The sequence below is a fragment of the Misgurnus anguillicaudatus genome, chromosome 14, assembly GCF_027580225.2.
Source record: "Misgurnus anguillicaudatus chromosome 14, ASM2758022v2, whole genome shotgun sequence".
Lineage (NCBI taxonomy): Eukaryota > Metazoa > Chordata > Actinopteri > Cypriniformes > Cobitidae > Misgurnus > Misgurnus anguillicaudatus.
The window spans coordinates 11,525,352-11,540,858 of NC_073350.2; the positions used below are offsets into that span (position 1 = coordinate 11,525,352).

General features: G+C 37.4%; 1 protein-coding gene across 5 annotated transcripts in view; it reads left to right on the top strand.

Annotated features, from left to right (window-relative positions):
* Window positions 1-15,507, top strand: part of LOC129427603 (bis(5'-adenosyl)-triphosphatase) — a 433,001-nt gene that overhangs the window by 342,268 nt on the left and 75,226 nt on the right. For all 5 annotated transcript variants that reach the window (XM_055184195.2, XM_073875867.1, XM_073875868.1 and 2 more), the window contains one exon: window positions 1,771-1,800. In XM_055184195.2, coding sequence (XP_055040170.2) covers window positions 1,771-1,800 — 30 coding nt within the window. The remainder of the gene's footprint in view (window positions 1-1,770; window positions 1,801-15,507) is intronic.

Genomic DNA, 15,507 nt, shown 5'->3' on the forward strand with positions numbered 1-15,507 from the left:
TCCACAGGTTGAGAATCAGGAACACCATAACAGTTTTGCAGTTTGTGGTGGCACGTTCGCATATATGCTTAAATTCAACTTAAATGAGGCTCAGCAAAGCGCGTCGACTGACGCCACAGGTGTTTGTACAGAAACTGTCATGTAAGACAGAGGTAGTGATAAACGTGATGTGCAAACATCTATTTGTGGTGGTGAATTTTAATTTTATGGCGGACTGAGAAATTAATTCATGTATGGGGATGTTTAGCATTCCAACAACGCTCTCACTTGTTTGATACAGCAGCAGGCAGCGCAAATATAACGACATGCCTATAATCCCTCCCACTAAACTCGATGGAAAAGCTAACCAGGCCAAAGTGAGGTGAACTGACCTGACCTAAACCAAACCAAACCGTGGGGTACTATGCGATGGAGATGTGCCATTACGTCCTTTATATCTCCGAAGAGTCTTTAGTTTAATCAGATTTATAAAAGAAAGATTAGCTTTACCGAATCTTTTCGATAACGTACGAAAAAATGAAGAAGAAGGAGTTACTACCGCGGGAGGAGCGAGTACGAGTCATGCAACACTATACAACACTTATAACTTAGGATTCACTACATGTTCGTGTCATTTATATAATATGCACGCGACTATTTCCAACATAAGACAGAAGTCTTACTTACTGCATGCAACTCGTGACCCGGTTGGTAAAATCCAGCGCATCAAACACACACGCAAAACTCCACTGCTACCCTGGAAAATAAACTATATCCATTGTTTCCATAAGGCTGGCTTTTTTCTCCTTCCAACCAAAAACACACTTCTTCATTCGTGCCATTGTTGAGTTTTGAAATTAAACAAAGCTGTGTCGCGTGATGTGATGTTTGCAAGTTCTAGCGTCTCCCGCTGATTGACGGGTGGGTGGGTTTTTAAACCCGTTTAAAAAAAAAAACTTTCCGAAACTTTTACAAAGTGCATTCAGCACAGAAATACTCTGTAACACGCCCAACTGCTTTTTTGATACTTTGCCAATATTGAGCATGAGGAAACAACTCTATAACTGTGTTAATAAGTCCCACCCCTTTAGCAAGGACGCGCAGGTTTAATTTATGTGTGTGTGTGTGTCTGTTTCGTAACTTAAATAATAATCCCACGACAAAACAGACAAAAACTAAATGCCTCTAAGGGACATTCAGAAAGATGCAGTGATGTGTACCTCAAGCATCATATTTTAGGTTATGCAATGTAGGCACAGGTACGTATGGCAAATAAGCCTGGGCTAGTATTTTTCTACAGAATAGTAATACCAACGCTATCTAACGAGAATTGGTACATATTTTACGAGTTGGCTAATTCGTATTAATTCATACGACCAGATTCGTAGCTTTTTGTGTGATTTGCTTTGACCCCTGTTACGTTGGGGTTAGGTGCCGGGTTAGGGGTTGGGTTTCGATGTCGTTTTTTTTCATGAGAATCGTACGTTTTTGCATGAATTCATACGAATTCGCCAACTCATAAAATATGTACGAATTCTCATGAGATCAGGCTGGTAATATACATTCAGTCTTTAAATCCAAGCAATTAAACATACCAGAATTAAAAAATGTTCACGTGTGTCTTTGTTCAAAAACTTTACCAGTCAAGCCAAGGTAAAAGAAAAAAAGGCGCTTTGACATTCACATGGTCACATGACAGCACAGCGTTTCATTTGAAATTTAAATGCTGCTGAATTATTGACGGAGATATTCCTGAATTCCCAACTAATTATCTGCTTCTGTTCCCAATAGGACGGACCTGAGGCGGGACAGACAGTAAAGGTACAGTCTTAATAAGCGCTCCCTTTAAATTTATCATGAGGCTCCTGTGACACTTATCTTGTATTAAATAATAATTGTATTTCATTTACTGCCCTAAACCCTTTGAGCATGTCAATTATGCATGCGTCTGCTTCAAAATGCTTTGTCCATATCTTGTGGAGACAGTGACTTTGAAATGCCTGGCTGCACATTTGTGCGTTTTTGACTTTGCCTAAAGCTGTGATGTAGTGAAGCGGACAGGTGTGATAATCTCCTCTGAATTTCCTCCAGTTTGTGCTTTAGACACATCTATTGCGGTGTTAAACAGTACGACGGCATTAAAAACAATCTCTCGTTCCGTGATTCCCAACTGCTTCAAGGCCCAGATATCAGGGGGAGGCCCAGCGTACTAGCGAAATTGTTTATCATAGAAAAGTAATACATATATAATGTATTATATTATGGTAATTCAAGTCCGCAGGAAACTGACTTCAGTAATGTGACACATCTCCGAACGAAATAGGATAGTCACCATGAAAATAATGTAAGTTATTCCTATCCGGAATGAATCGGATGGTGGAAAGTGTTCTCCGCGTGGCAGGTGGTTGCAGTCGAGGGGCTGGAAAATAAAAGGCCGTAATAAATGAAAACAACCTTTTATTTGTCATCACGAAGCCCGAGTCGCCCAACTCGGTTATTTTGAGTGATTTTTGTGGCCTTTCCGCATTTGTTGTGCTTTTCCGTGCTAATTATCTTACCGGCTGCATCAGTTTCATTGTCTTTCATGTGTGAAGTCATATTTAATTGCATGAGGTATGGTGCATTAATTATGTATGTACAGCAGTTTCCATGAGAACAGACTGTGGCCTGAGGTGTGGAACAGTAATAAAATGTCAGCGGTGTTAATTGTGTTAATTGGGGTGATACAGAAAGCACAGAAATACTCTTTACAGAATTCAAATGTTTGCTATTGGACTGTGGAATATACGCCATGCTGCTTTGGAAAGATGAAAAAACGGAAAATATTCCCTGATAGTCTAAAATTCAAGTTTTCTTTTAATTGTTCCTTTTTGGGAATTTGTAGATTCAATTGAAGCGCATCCGGAAAACAGCTTTTCATTTTTAATGTTTATCAGGGAGGTTTGAAGAGGTCTTGAAATAAATAAGTGGCTTGTTTTCCACAGTCAGAGCACGAGCACTTCAGAAATTGAAAGCGCTGTTAGAATTTCTCCTTAACAAGCGCATTTAAGTCAATGTCATAGCGTTTCTGTGATAAGCATTACAAGCGACGTAATTCAGTTACACTCATATATCAGGAGTGGGTTTGAAAGTTCAGTGTTTTTAATAAAAGGTCAGGTTTTTACTTAAATACTGAGTAAATAAACTTGTATTAAGAAGCAGATGATATTTACTGGAAGGTTCAAGAGTAATGTCATCTTAAATACATTGCCTCTACCCACCATTCATTGCTGGTCAATTGGTCTTGCTGAAGTTGGTTTAGATGAGGTCATGACACTTGTTCATAAAGGAGTATGGTTGATTGAAAACTTGAAATTTCACTCATAATTAACTCATCCTCATATCATCCCATGCATGTATATGACTCATACATACGTATATAGCTCGCTACAGAATTAAAATTTCTTACATTTTTTTTGCTACTTCCGACTACATCACGTGTAACCTCTACAATGTGATTATGTTATGTGTGAAGTCGGGCAGAGATGATGCAAAATGAGCATTTGTGGTTATAAAGCGTATAATTTTTTTTTTTTGATTGCTGAAAGATTGTTTTGCTAGACAAGACCCTTATTCATACACTGTAAAAAGTACTTTGCTGCCTTAAAATTTTTTGTTAAATCAACTCGGATTTACAAGTCATGTCAACAAAGATGAGTTGTCACAACTTATAAAATATAGTTGAAAAAGTCAACTTAATTTTGTAGGTTGTAACAACTCACCTCTAGTTATAACAACTCATCTTTAGTCAAGATAAATAATAGTAAGTTGAAATGACTTGTAAATTGGAGTTGATTCAACAAAATATTTTAAGGCAGCAAAGTATTTTTTACAGTGTAGGTTGGGATAGTGTAGACAAATTGGACAAATTTCAACCCATTGGTTCTCCTTTTTTCGACTAAAGAAAGAAAATCATGAACATCTTGGATGGCATGGGGGCATATTAATTCTGTATTGACCTTCTTCTTTAATTTCTTAACTTGAACACAGCAAATAAATAGAGTATACTGTATGTTAAAGAGCACCTTATTTCATTGCTAAAAAATTATTTTTTATATTTGTTATAATACAATGTGCCTGCGTGGTTTTTAGGGTAAAAAACACATTGTTTTCCACACACCTACACCTCTGACGTCAGCCTGAAATGTGACGCTTCTTACCATGTTTAAAAGATTTGCGCACAATGCAATGCTAACAGGAGTTAACTTACAGGTTGTCAGTCCGAAGTGTGAGGAATTATGATAATGTCGGTTTTGTCTACATCACCAATCCCAGGAAGTAAACTTTTGCCTACAATCAGTGTGTTTGTTGTAGTCCAAGAAAAGAGATTTACGTTGGAGACGATAATTCGCGTCATCGTTTACTTTGGGGTTTGTACCTTTTGCATGTTGCTAACCTGAACGCCTACTGTACACACCAAAGGAAATGGGAAAACGTGAATCGGATCATTGGTGTTCTTTAAAATGCCATCATGTTATCCACCATTAAATCAAATAATTCCAGTTTGTTAATATATGTCTTCTGAAGAGAAACAACACATTTATAAGCTATCAAGTGTTACTGCCGAGTTCATGTCCAGGACAAGCCCCCATTTGTTATGGGCGGCTCAAAGCTGCAACAAAAAAGACGAAGATATGGGAAGTCTACCTAAGCCATATTAGAAGATAGAAGATAGCCGCCTAGCAATGAAATCATGACCCCACCCTCAAGTCAAATCGCCATCCGAAGTCACGCCCTTTCAAAACACATGAACACGCACAGATCAGACGGTCACATCTCATGTCTCATTCACCCAGTGATGCCACAGTTACTTTGAAAAAGTAATCTGATTACTGATTACTCCTTTAAAAAGTAACTAAGTTACTTTACAGATTACTTGATTTTAAAAGTAACTAAGTTAGATTACAAGTTACTTTGTTAGTTACATTCCAGTAGCTGCCAACACCCCCACTGCCTCAACATTAAAAATGACAACCGGTTTTGCCAACACTCACTTTATTGGAAGTGCATTTTTAACAGTAACGTCAACAATGTATCTCCTGACATTTTAAGTTGAACTGTTGTGTTTTAAAAAACTAAAATATATATATATATATGAGTCTTTCTTGACTTCACTTAACATAAATAGGGAAGAGCAGGGGCCATTTTCAGAAAAACTTAATTTTAAAAGTTAATGTTTTAGACAGAGATATATTTTTGCTGTGGTCAATAACTCACAAGTGTGGTCTATCAAAACCAGCTGGAATTTTGAACAAATGTAAAACGACTTCTGTATAATTTCACTTTAAACAAGAGTAGTGAATTGTTACACAATAGATTTTTGTGTTACACTTGTTTTTATTAAATCTATATGATTATGACCTCTTTAATATGTAACTGCAAACTTATTTTGTCATTTATCTTTGTAAAAAATTATTAAATTATATTTTTATTTTAAATTTCAGTTTTATCAAATGTTTCAAAAGCAACCAACAGTACAAACTTAAATTGCTGAGACAAAAAAAAAATTCAATAGTTTGAACACTATGAAAATAAAATTAAATCAAATTAGAATAATATCAATTTTTTTTAACATATTATACACAAAATCGTAGAAATTGCAGCTGGGTTGCCGGTAATTTACCGTAGATTTAAATTGATGTTATTTACTGGCAACATTTTGTTCAAAGTTAAATGAACATTAAACATTTACAAGTCTTTGTCTTTACAGAGTAAAACTAAAAAAACAGCATCAAGCAAAACATTCTGGGAAACAAATCTGAAGCAAAAAACAGAAAAAGGTTGATGATGATTTCTGGTTCCCAGAATGCTTTCCATGAGGCTGTTATTGTATAGTTTTATTCTGTAAAGATAAAGACTTGTTAATATTTAACATTTATTTAACTTTGAACAAAATGTTGCGAAAAAATAACATAAATTTAAATCTACGGTAAATTACCGGCAACTTAGCTGCAATAACATTATAATTTCTACGGAATTTTTTTACAGTGTAGATTTATCAGTATTGTAACACATGAAACGAGAAACACAACGCGTTGTAAGAAAAAAAAGACCGCTTTTGGAATTTACTTATGATGGTTGAAAACACAGTTCTGGATCTACACGTGGAAATCGGTGAGTAAATAACGCGATATTTGTCAACTCTTTCAGAGGTTATGTGCTAATATGCTGTCATAGTGAGATGCAGATGTTATTATCAGGGATTTGGAGAAAATCGCTTTGTTACTTTCGTTCTTCAACTCTCCCACACTTACTGGTTTTGCACTGAAGTCCAGCTTTTGTTGTTTGGGTAGTGGATGACCTCCTGCTCACTGCTTAACACCACCGGGTGGGACTTGCTCGACTGTCTGTGCCATGCCGCGACTCCAAATGTTGTTGTTTTTTTATTTTACGTAGTGTTTTTGTAGCTGCATCTCTCTTCTCTCTAATGTACGTTGTTTACGTTTGTGTCGCTTACACGTGACCTGAATTGTCCTCGTGCTGAAAACGTGACTTGTCGCACACCTGACTTCACTTCCCAAGACGCAAGAAGAAATATACAAGAAAATATATATTTAACTAAGGAAAATTTCAAAAATAGTAACGCACAGTGACTTGGATAAGTAACTTTAATCTGATTACTGGTTTGGAAATATTAACGCGTTAGATTACTCGTTACTAAAAAAAGTGGTCAAATTAGAGTAACGCGTTACCGGCATCACTGCATTCACCAGTGAGAAAACTTTGCAGTACAAAGTGAATAACACTTCCAAAATAACCAACATAACCAATTGTTTTACATCAGAATTAGTTTAAGCACACGTTCGGTTGTGTAGACGTAGTAACTATATCGTTACGCTAATCTGTAAAAAAACAAAATTTTATAAGCAACACAATGTTTCATCAAAGTAGAATATCTAAATCCATCTCAATACAAACATATTGCGTACCTACCGTACCAAAATAAACAGTGCAACGACTCTTTCAGACCCTTTCAGATGCCTCCTGCAGCTGTTTGCATCTTGTGGTAAAGCAGTAAAGTTACTGATGTTCATTAGGGTTTTTGCTCTTTGCTGATCCAGGCAGTTTTTGCTGCTGTTATTATAAAAGATGCCTTTCGTTTTGTGGCTCCTGTACAGGTTGTCAATTCAGAAGAAAAGTTTGCTGTTTTCGCTGTTCACAGACAGGAGGTGAGCGCACGTGAACGCGCCGATGACGTATGGTGTCTGCGTGGACTCGCTGCGCGGTGGGCATTCAAATTACGCTTACGTATGAGGGACAAAAAAGGAAACGTCCATTCGGACCGAAATCTATGATTTGTTGAACATTTTTTTGGTCCTACGCCTTTCACAGATGGCATACATTTTTACAAATACATTTAAACAACTTAACACAGTGATTGCTATCAGGATATGAGGAGACTTTTAACCAGCATAACTAAAAATGTTTCAGGATCAAATCTCTTACCCTACCTTTAAGTGGCACAGATCGGATTTGACCCATGGACGTGTAAGCAGGAAAAAACGCATAGATTCAGATATTCTCAGATCGGTTTCAGGCCTCATTTATATGTGGAAATAAATCTGATATAAATCGGATACATGCATTCATGTCCGCAATGTATGTGGACAGATCAGATATTTTCATGTCAAGACGTGTCATGCGTCATTGAAAATGCGAGGCTGCCAAATGACCTCCACCCGCGATCACATGACTCTTCTTAGCAGCGCAATGATGGATAATGGCTCTACTTAGGGGAGTAATGTTGAAGTTTTAGGTCTCGTTACAGAAATATAGCTCTATAATCTTGTATAATCATTTTGTAAGTGTCCATTTGCATATCGCAACATTTTACTTCCTCTGTTGTTTTTTAGCTGTTCCAGGTCAGTATGTCTACCTTGATTTGTTTTGACAAGTGTTTAGGGAAAATGCAGATATCGGATACAAGTCGCTTTTAAAAGATGATCGAATCGTCAAAAAATTTTGATACAGGCAACAAATCAGAATTGGACATCAAGATTTGCAGTGTAAATCCAAGGTGTTTCTCAAAGTCAAGGAAGGATCCTCGGAAGCCAGAATTTCGAGGATGCGACGTCATCGATATCCGTCAAAGGACTGTTCCAATGTCGAGGATCCTCAGAGTTTCAACCAAGGACTGAGTCCTTCGTTCGAAAAATATCCCATATACAGGAAAAGATGCATATGTGTATCCTTCACGCTCTTCGCGCTCTGAACTGACCCACAATCCTATGCGCGCGGCTCCAAAAGCGCGCCTTTTCGCTGACGTAATGACGCAATTACGTGCACTTGCTGGCCTGTTCCATTTACGTGTTCTCGGAATGCTAAAGAGAAGCCTCGCCTAGCCTCTAAAGGAAGTAACTTGGAAGTACCAGTCCTGCCAAGGAAGTATCCTTGACATTGAGAAACGCATCCAGCCTTAGAAGTGTGCAGCACTAGGGCAGTATTCACCAAAGCCAGGTTTTGCCTCTGCCCCCCAAAAATGTCCAGCCAACCATGAAAAAACGAAGTGTCTCTTTAAATAAATAGCGTCCCTTGTTGGCAAAAGCTATTTATATTAGCTCCCGCACATCTGCAACAATGTAGGCGACATTAATAAGACACAGAATATGAATTATGTATTTTCTGTTTGAGCGAGATAAATATAGTAAAACCTTTAGATCTGTTTTATATATTTTTTACATTGACTGTTATTTCTGCCCACCCAAAATTCCTTGTTGCCCACCCAAAATTCCAGACTGCCCCCCCAAGTCCAGCAAACCTAGTACCGGGCCTGGAATTGACTCTGTACAGTACGGTCACATATGATAGATGCCATATAGAGTCCCTGACAAGCTACTCAGCTTGTATTTGCTCAATAAAAGAAGGGCCTGGATTGACTGTTATAGCGCTGTGTGTGTGGTACGTCCGAAACATGCGTCATTATCAGTTTGTGGCAAATTTAATTTGTTAAATATTGTGCCTCTTTTTGTGTTCTATGTAAATTTGGATTGTGAGTTGTCTTTTAGTAGTAGCATGTTTCTCTCAGTGGTCTTTAAAGGCAATTAAATGTCCTTCGATAACTGAAATTCGGCCATTGGGTCTGCAGTTGATCTTCTGTTGCTTTATGATGCATGTCACAGGACAGCACACGATGCTATGCTAAGCATCCTAAAGTTTCTGCTGTACAGTCCTGGTGTGCAACAGCTGTTTGTTTTAGAGAAAGATTTTTGCCACTGTTTGATTTGAGGAAAGATTATTAAAATTTGATAAAACACTATTCTATGGGGATGGCATACATTTGGGGTCAGTAGCAAAGTTCCAGACGTGATGTAGACTGCATTTTAAGTTTCTGAAGATTTTCGTGAAGTCTTCTGATATACAATTCTGAATATCAGGCAATTCTTTGAAGCAAGACGAAATAGATGAAAAACAGGAAAGAGGAAGGTGGGCAGTACCATAAATATTCACTAGCACTTAATGGATGGGTTTGGAAGCTGTTGGTTCTCTTGTCTATTTGTTGGTGTTGTTAATGTTGCTTTTCCCCCTACGTCTCATCTTCCTCAAGCTCATTAGCCCCACACAGCACGCTGGGAACATCAATTCACCCCAGCCGAGAGAAACAGCATCGCCGCCATTCGATTAATGGCAATGCTCGAGTTCCAGTCCACAGCCAAAGACCCGTACTTAATCACCACAGCTGCGTTACACAACGCAATTCAGTGCGTTTGGCACCGTTGTTTGTCTGTCCCAGTTGATCTGGGATGAAGATGGTCAGTTTGAACGAGACACATCTGAACTATAACCCAACGTAGAGACCAGCTGTCTTTCTCCCAGACCAGTTCATAAATGGCGCGTTTAATAAACAGCATGAATTATCGATTGACCTGCAGTTTTACAGTCAGTTTAGAGGCTGTTTTGAAAAAAAGCCCACAAACACAGATGCCATAAAAATGGCAGACAAAATGATTGCAAGTTGTCCCCGCGGAGCCTCTTTTAATCTTTATTTTTATTTGCCAGTTTAATAACTCCAGCTATTTTTCAGCTGGTGTGCACTTGCAATAAGTCGTGGTGGTTTGTCAATACAAATGTGGTCAAAGCGAAATGCATTTCGGATTGTAAATTTTATGTTCGCATGGGTGAATCCTCAAAGCAGGTACTTTAGTTTACATGCCCGCAGGGTGTAAAATATTCACCCTCTGTTAGGTGATAAAATATATGTTGTGTCTGAAATCACTTACTGTACTTGTTTACTTATGCACTATTCCTTGTATTGTGAATGCCATTGTGCACTATAATAGGAAGAAGTAGACAGAAGGGTGATGATGGGCTACAAAGATTGCACACTATACATTACACATGCATTTAAAAACAGTAACTAACAATAAACAATGCTTTTTCTGCATTTATTATTATTATTATTTCATGCTAATTTTAATAAATGTAATAATTGTAGCTGTTAACATTTTAATACACAATGAACAAACATGAACAATTGTATTGAAATCAACTAACCCTAAAGCAGGGTTCCCACGTGTCCTTGAAATCCTTGAAAGTTTGTGAATCTGGAGGAAAAAAATAAAGGCCCTTTGAAGTTTTTGAAAATATACATACATAGATACAGGTCATTGATAGTGCTTGAACCTATTTTATGCAATAATTTTTCTCGAAAAAAAATTCCATATTATTCCCTGTGTGGTGTAGGATAATATCATAAACTTTCTAGACTTTTTAAGCACACATGCTAAACTGTTTGCTTTAAATGCTTAAATCTTCTGCATGCGAATATTGATTCATACCAAAATGCTTTTTATAATAATAATAATACTCTGTTAAACCTAAAAGTTAACTCAACTCAAACCATTTAAGGAAACCGGTTGCATTAAACCAGTGCTTCTCAATTATTTTCTGTCACGCACCCCCCCCCCCCCCCCTAGGAAGAGGTAAACATTTTGCGCCCCCCCAACTCTCCGCCGTGACTGTAAATAGTATAATTTGCCTATAAAATGACACATCTGCAAAACATTGTATCCTTATTAACATTGAGAAAACACAAAAAAAGAAATATCGATCAACTTACAACAAAGAATAACTTTATTAACATTGTTTTTTAGTCTGTAACAGAAAAGACTTAAAATGCATCAATTTGCCTGAAATAAAAACCAATCCTTATTTAAAGTATAATATTTTTTGACCATTTGATACTGAAAAATTAAATATAATCAATAAATAACACAAGCGGTTTACAGCGTGATTGGGGTGTAATGTCTTAAAAATCACTTCCTGAAAAAGTATTTTCCCTGGGGTCTCGCGCGCCCCCCTGGTGTCGCTTCGAGCCCCCCCTGGGGGTCCCGCCCCACTATTTGAGAAGCACTGCATTAAACCATTTAAGTTTTAAAACACACACATTTGAGTACTGTGAACTTAAACAAATTGAGTCATATGCAGTTATGCACTTATATTTAATTTCACACTACTTAAATATAAGTGCATAATTGCACATGACTCAAGTTCACAGTACTTAAATGTATGTGTTTTAAAACTTAAATGGTTTAAGGCAACCGATTTCCTTAAATGGTTTGAGTTGACTGTTAGGTTTTACAGTGTAATAATAATCTTTATTTTATATAGCACCTTTTTTGCATAGTTGTGTTTGACACATGAAAACGTCTCTGGTTACGTATGTAACTGTTGTTTCCTGAGAAGGGAACGAGACGCTGAGACGCTGTGTCTCCCTTGTCATACTTGCTGCGTCCCTGTCTTTGGCAATATTTCAGATAGCGATATACTTCCTGGCTCCCGCTTCACCCTGTCTTTGTCGTTAAGCCCCACCATTGAACTTGATATACACATTCAAATGCACTTACCCCTAAAGTGTCACCGCAGTGACGCAGCGCGAGTTCCCTCAAGTGCCTCTCGCGTATTATTGGATGCTGATGACTTGCAATATTTCCCGTCACAGAAAACAACCACAGTTTTATCAATGCAATTAAAGTATTATTTTGCTTTTGTTTGTTTGTTGATCACAAAGTACAAAGTAGATGAGGAAAACTAGGACTCCGTGTACTCAGCGCGCCGCCATTGTTTATTTATATTGCGTGGAATGGTGCGCTGTAATATGTGGAGCGGATTTATTGTGTTCTGTAGAAAAGGAGGAGTGGCGTACATCACGTTTTGGAAAAAAAGGGAGAAAAGATGACAGAGTAACACGGCGGATATTGGATTTAGCATAAAATTAAGAATTAACTTTAAATACTGACCTGATATAATACTGATTCTGGCAGTAAAAATGGCGTTTATCGCGTTTTGGATCCAAACTCTTCAAATACAACCTTATTGTACAGTTTTATTATAAAACATTTCATAAAAATGTTTGCCCTTTCATTATGGGTTAAAAATCGAACTAGGGAATGAAATTGTTCGCTCAAAATGTATGCAACACTACAGTTCTAGCCGACACTACATATAGTGCAGCGTGCTGTATAAAGGGAATAGGAAGTGAATTTGGGCGCAGCTACAGTCTATCCTTTATCCTGACGTCTGCGAAATGCTGAACATCTCTATGGACCGCACGAAAAAAGAACAAAACCCCTGATATGGCAACGATTCTTTCAGCGTTCCCAATCCAAGGAGTGCAGTTTCCATAATTTATAAACTAATTTTGAACATGGAGTTACTCTAAATTAGAACCCTGCCTAGTCCTTTTATGAAAACAGATTATCCCTTGCATATAGCACACCTGCTATGCTAAAGCACAGGATCCATTTATCACTCACATTATTGCAATCAGGTGCCGGGTGCTGGAAGTACATGGAGGACGAAAGAATGGATCTGTGATTGAATAAAGGAGCTGCACTCTATAGAAGCGAATACATTTTTACTAACCTCTCTGCCTAGAGCTATATGAAGACAGAAGACAGATCTAAGTATTCATATGGTGAAATTGGGTTTCCCTATTCTCTATCTAGCAGAAAACTGGGGAGTGACTTAAGAATTTAGTCATTTGTCTTGCTTTGGATTGTGATTTATCTCGCCTGCGGTTCGTGATGCTTTGCAGTTAAAAACTCCTGAACATATTCATCATTACCAACATAACTGAGTTGTGTTTCTATCTATGGACTGTTTTGAACAACGGCTCACCATTTATGGTGGATTTATAATGTGTTTCATCATCATTTGTTCAGCGGGACGCCTGTGTAGTTTGGGAGACTTTCTGTGTTGGAATCGGTCCATTATGATGTCGCAGGCCAACAGACTGCATCAGGACTGCTTTTGATCGTGTTCAAAATACAGCAAGTTTCGCAAGTCAATTTAAACTACATTTTGACTTGTGATAAGTTGACATAAAACATTTAAAATTGTTTATCTTAATTTGTTAAGTTAATGTAACATAAAATATATTTTTACAGCATACAGATTGTGCTGGTCGTCATTTAATTCATGCATTTGGCAGATTGTTTTATGTGAAGCTACCTAAAATGCATTACAGGGTTTATTCAGCATGTGCGTTCCCTGGGTTTGAACCCATGACCTTCTGTAGTGGTAACGCATTGATTTAAAGTCGTCCTCTGATTGGTTGAATTATACAGGATTTTCGTGAGACGTGTTTTGTGATCTTTAAAGGGATAGTTCACCCAAAAAAAGAAAATTTTTCATTTTCTCATCCTCGTGTTGTTCTAAGTCTTTTTTCTGATGAACACAAAAGAATATAATTTAATAAATGATTGTAAGCACACAGCTGATTGTAACCATTGACTTCCATAGTAGGAAAAACAAATACAAAGGAATTCAATGGGTACCGTCAACTGCATGCTTACTAGGGCTGTCACTTTTGAGAAAAATCTAATTCGAACGGATATCGAATATCATGCAATGTTTTGATATATATTAGAATATCTAGGTGCCCCCCGTGCGCATAAAAAAACACTGTAATGGAGATTCAATCACAAATTTATGAACACTAGCCATGTTTCCATCCACATGTTTTTATCCGAATTAAGTGATATCGAATGAAAAATGCGTTATGGAAACAGTAAAATTCGATTGAATTTCATGAATATCGACTCAAAAGAAATACGTTCGATCTCATCGGATTTTATCTTGATCGATATATGGCTTATGCGATAAACGCTGATGGAAACGTTATTTGCCGAATAAATAATGATTTGCGATTAAGGTTTAGGTCCTTTTATGGTTGCAACCCACACACAAAACAAGAAGAAAACGTTTTAGGTAATTTCCGCTCTGGTGGCACAAAGTCAGATGTAAGTGGACAAACGACGAGACGAGATTCATTTGAAATTTAATTTAGCATAGAGCTGAAGATTTTTGCCCGAACCCGACGGGTTCGGTTGGATTCGGGCTTCATTTCTAACATTTTACACGGGCTCGTGCTCCGCCTTTGCACGGTTAATGAGCGGTCAAGTTCAATCCTGCTGAATGCCCTATCAGTAAGCGCAGGACCACGCTGAAGCCATTTACAGTGGATTTAATAATTTCCTCAACAAAAATGCCTAATCTTGGTGAGTAAAGGTTTTTTAATGTATAACTAAATATTACTTAGTCTTAAATACATAATTTAGACAGAGGATATAGACTAATGTTGGCATTAATGTAAAGAAAGTGCCGAAGCAAATACCACAGAACCTTTATCCTAATTTCGTTATTCCCAAATAACCATCTTATTCAGAATGTATTATCTTAATTTAATTCGTTAAGAAATAATTGTTTTTATTTGCATGTTGGCCTATAATGTATTGCATATGCCTATTTAGAACGAGATGTTACGATCTTACAGATGACTTATTTTTTTTCTTTGTTTCAACTTCCAAGTGACGTGTAGCCCAGTTAGTCATTAATAAATAATGTTAAAACCTGTGTAAATTACTCATTCTTGATAAAAGCTGTTTGCGTGCGCAAATTTAAATAATGTATGGCTGTAAATGGGTTCGGGCTTTTAAAAAGCTGTCAATCTAAATATACTTTCGGGTTCGATTACAGCTCTATTTTAGATAGCAAAAATCTAAGAAATGCCATAATTTATCAGGAACTCGAAGGAAATGTCCAACAATGGTTATGACAAGACGTGGGACGTCCTCCGGAGTAAATGAGGCGCTCAAACAGCGATACGCGTTTCAAAAAAGAGAGTTATCTCGCAACGGTGCCGGAGGGAAAATAAAAGCAAATTCGACCTTGATGAGATGGATCATCGGCCAAAGAAACCCTCGTAGCTTTATTGGCTTATTAACAACTCTAAAGATATTTTTTCGTTCTCATTTATGTTAAGAATTGATCCGGACTATCAATTCACGTTTATGCCTCCGTTGTCGTTGGGCATTTACATGCATCTGCATCATCATAGCAATTTGATGTTAACATAATTTTCTTATTATTATAGCTTGATATGTCGCTATCAGCTCAGCTGGCACATAAGCACTTATAACTTGTGAAATGCCGCAAATTTGTCTAGCAAAACTTTGTTCGCAAATGTTTGCTTGAATATTGTGCGATTCA